Source organism: Myotis lucifugus, unplaced genomic scaffold (genome assembly GCF_000147115.1).
Source record: "Myotis lucifugus unplaced genomic scaffold, Myoluc2.0 scaffold_601, whole genome shotgun sequence".
In the NCBI taxonomy this organism is placed as follows: Eukaryota; Metazoa; Chordata; class Mammalia; order Chiroptera; family Vespertilionidae; genus Myotis; species Myotis lucifugus.
This window is the reverse complement of record NW_005871649.1, coordinates 488,182-490,811: the sequence shown is the minus strand read 5'-3', so window position 1 is coordinate 490,811 and position 2,630 is coordinate 488,182. Positions and strand designations below refer to the sequence as shown.

General features: G+C 58.0%; 1 protein-coding gene across 2 annotated transcripts in view; it reads left to right on the top strand.

The window, feature by feature from the left end:
* The window catches only part of TAF5L (TATA-box binding protein associated factor 5 like), a 7,098-nt gene extending 4,940 nt beyond the window's left edge, over positions 1-2,158 (top strand). For both annotated transcript variants that reach the window (XM_023745897.1, XM_006104741.3), the window contains exon 4: positions 1,174-2,158. In XM_023745897.1, coding sequence (XP_023601665.1) covers positions 1,174-1,962 — 789 coding nt within the window. In that variant the 3' untranslated portion in view covers positions 1,963-2,158. The remainder of the gene's footprint in view (positions 1-1,173) is intronic.
* Positions 2,159-2,630: the final 472 nt, after the last annotated feature.

Below are 2,630 nucleotides of genomic sequence, written 5' to 3'. Positions count from 1 at the left end.
TCATGCAAGGGGTTAGGCCAGTGATGGCGAACCTATGACATGCGTGTCAGGTGACACGCGAACTCATTTTTCAGTTGATTTTTCTTTGTTAAATGGCATTTAAATATATAAAATAAATATCAAAAATATAAGTCTTTGTTTTACTATGGTTTGCAAATATCAAAAAATGCCTGTATGTGACACGGTACCAGAGTGAAGTTAGGGTTTTTCAAAATGCTGACACGCCGAGCTCAGAAGGTTCGCCATCACTGGGCTAGGCCCTCGCAGCCCTGGCTTTGTCCAGAAGGTCGTCCCGATGGTCGTTCCGCCGTTCGGCCATCCGGTCCAAGTAGCATATTACGTTTTTATTTTTATAAATGTTTTAAATCATGAAACTGAGGCCACGTCTGCACAGGCTTGGGCGCAGGGACGTGTCAGGATTGGTCTCAGTGGGCTGGACACAGAGCCGCGTGGCTTCTAAAGCAGCCAGACCTGACATGCCCCTGGAGTGAAAGCACTGAGGGCTGAACATACCCTCAGAAGTAAATCTTTTCGGACAGCGGCTTTCAGGATCCACAAGGAAAGTCACCATGGGCTACCCTTTCAGTCGGCTTTTGAAATCCCTTAGCCTCGACCCAAGAGTGAGACCCACAGACATCACTCCATAAACAGCCTCACGTTGCTGTAGCTTTTTTTTAAAAATATATTTTATTGATTTTTTTTTTTTACAGAGAGGAAGGGAGGGGGATAGAGAGTTAGAAACATCGATGAGAGAGAAACATCAATTCAGCTGCCTCCTGCACACCCCCTACTGGGGATGTGCCCGCAACCCAGGTACATGCCCTTGACCGGAATCGAACCTGGGACCCTTCAGTCCGCAGGCCAATGCTCTATCCACTGAGCCAAACCGGTTAGGGCTGCTGTAGCTTTTGCTGGGCTAAATCCTTGGCTGCAAAACGCATGGAAGAAAAGAGGGGTGTGAGCTGTCGGGGACTTTTTACTCGGCCACGCGGTTATGGGCCGATCTCCTGGGGTCGCCCTTAAGAGCGAGACCCCTGTCATGTCCCGGGTTGATGCTATTTCCCAAGCAACGCTCCCCCCCCGCCGCCCCGCTGCCCCGAGATTGTGTTTCCCACGCGGACCACTAAACATCTCTTCTTGTGTCCCCTTTGCGGCCCCGCCCGGCGTGCCCAGGAGGAGGAGGAGGAGGCCGAGATGAAGACGCTGCGGGGCCACTGCGGGCCCGTGTACAGCACGCGCTTCCTCGCCGACAGCTCGGGGCTGCTGTCCTGCTCCGAGGACATGTCCATCCGCTACTGGGACCTGGGGACCTTCACCAACACGGTGCTGTACCAGGGCCACGCCTACCCCGTGTGGGACCTGGACATCAGCCCCTACAGCCTGTACTTCGCCAGCGGGTCCCACGACCGCACCGCCCGGCTGTGGTCCTTCGATCGGACGTACCCGGTGAGGATCTACGCCGGCCACCTGGCGGACGTGGACTGCGTCCGGTTCCACCCCAACTCCAACTACCTGGCCACGGGCTCCACCGACAAGACCGTGCGGCTGTGGAGCGCCCAGCAGGGGAACTCGGTGAGGCTGTTCACGGGCCACCGCGGGCCCGTGCTGTCCCTCGCCTTCTCCCCCAACGGGAAGTACCTGGCGTCGGCGGGCGAGGACCAGCGGCTGAAGCTGTGGGACCTGGCCTCCGGGAGCCTCTACAAGGAGCTGCGTGGCCACACAGACAACATCACCAGCCTGGCCTTCAGCCCGGACAGCAGCCTGGTGGCCTCGGCGTCCATGGACAACTCGGTGCGCATCTGGGACATCCGCAACAGCTTCTGCAGCGCGGCCGCCGACGGCTCCTCGGGCGAGCTGGTGGGCGTGTACACGGGGCAGATGAGCAACGTCCTGAGCGTGCAGTTCATGGCCTGCAACCTCCTCCTGGTGACGGGAATCACGCAGGAAAATCAGGAACATTGATCTTTTTTTTTTTTTTACACCCTCGTGGTGACGGACCGGGCAGCCGTGGAGCGAGGGCTCCGGGCTGCATCTGACGATGGAATCACTGACTGACTGTGAAAGACTCCCCGCCTCTCCCCGTGTCCCGCGCGGGCATCCTGGGCGCGGTCACCCCTTCCTCGGCCCCCCCAGTGTCCAGGACGCGGGGGCGGACGGGCGGTGGTGGTGATGAGCGGACGTGAGATCAAGAATGGGGGTGCTCTGGAGGTGAGGGGGCATGTTCTTCCAAAGAGGCCCCCGTGTCCTCGCGAGAGCACCTCCTGTCTGTCTCATTCTCCCCCCTCCCCCACTTTGTGGAACCACGATGTTGCTGCTGACCGGCCGGGGGGTCCGCTTTGGTCCCAGGAGGGTCGCAGGTCACAGCCGCTGGCTGGCGGGAATGCAGGGGTGGGGGCGAGGAGCATCCAGGATTTTTATTGTTATTATAATTATAGTAATTATGATGATGATGATGATGATGATGATGATGGAGAAGGGGGCACCTAGCACTGGCAGAGGCGTCGCTCTGCTCCACCTTCAGGTCCGGCTCCTGGCACTGGCTCTGATGCTTGGCATGTTGAGGTTCAGGGAATCCGGGGGCTCCGGGAGCGCAGTGTGTTGTGGAAAAGGGAGGATTTCTGGGCGACGGG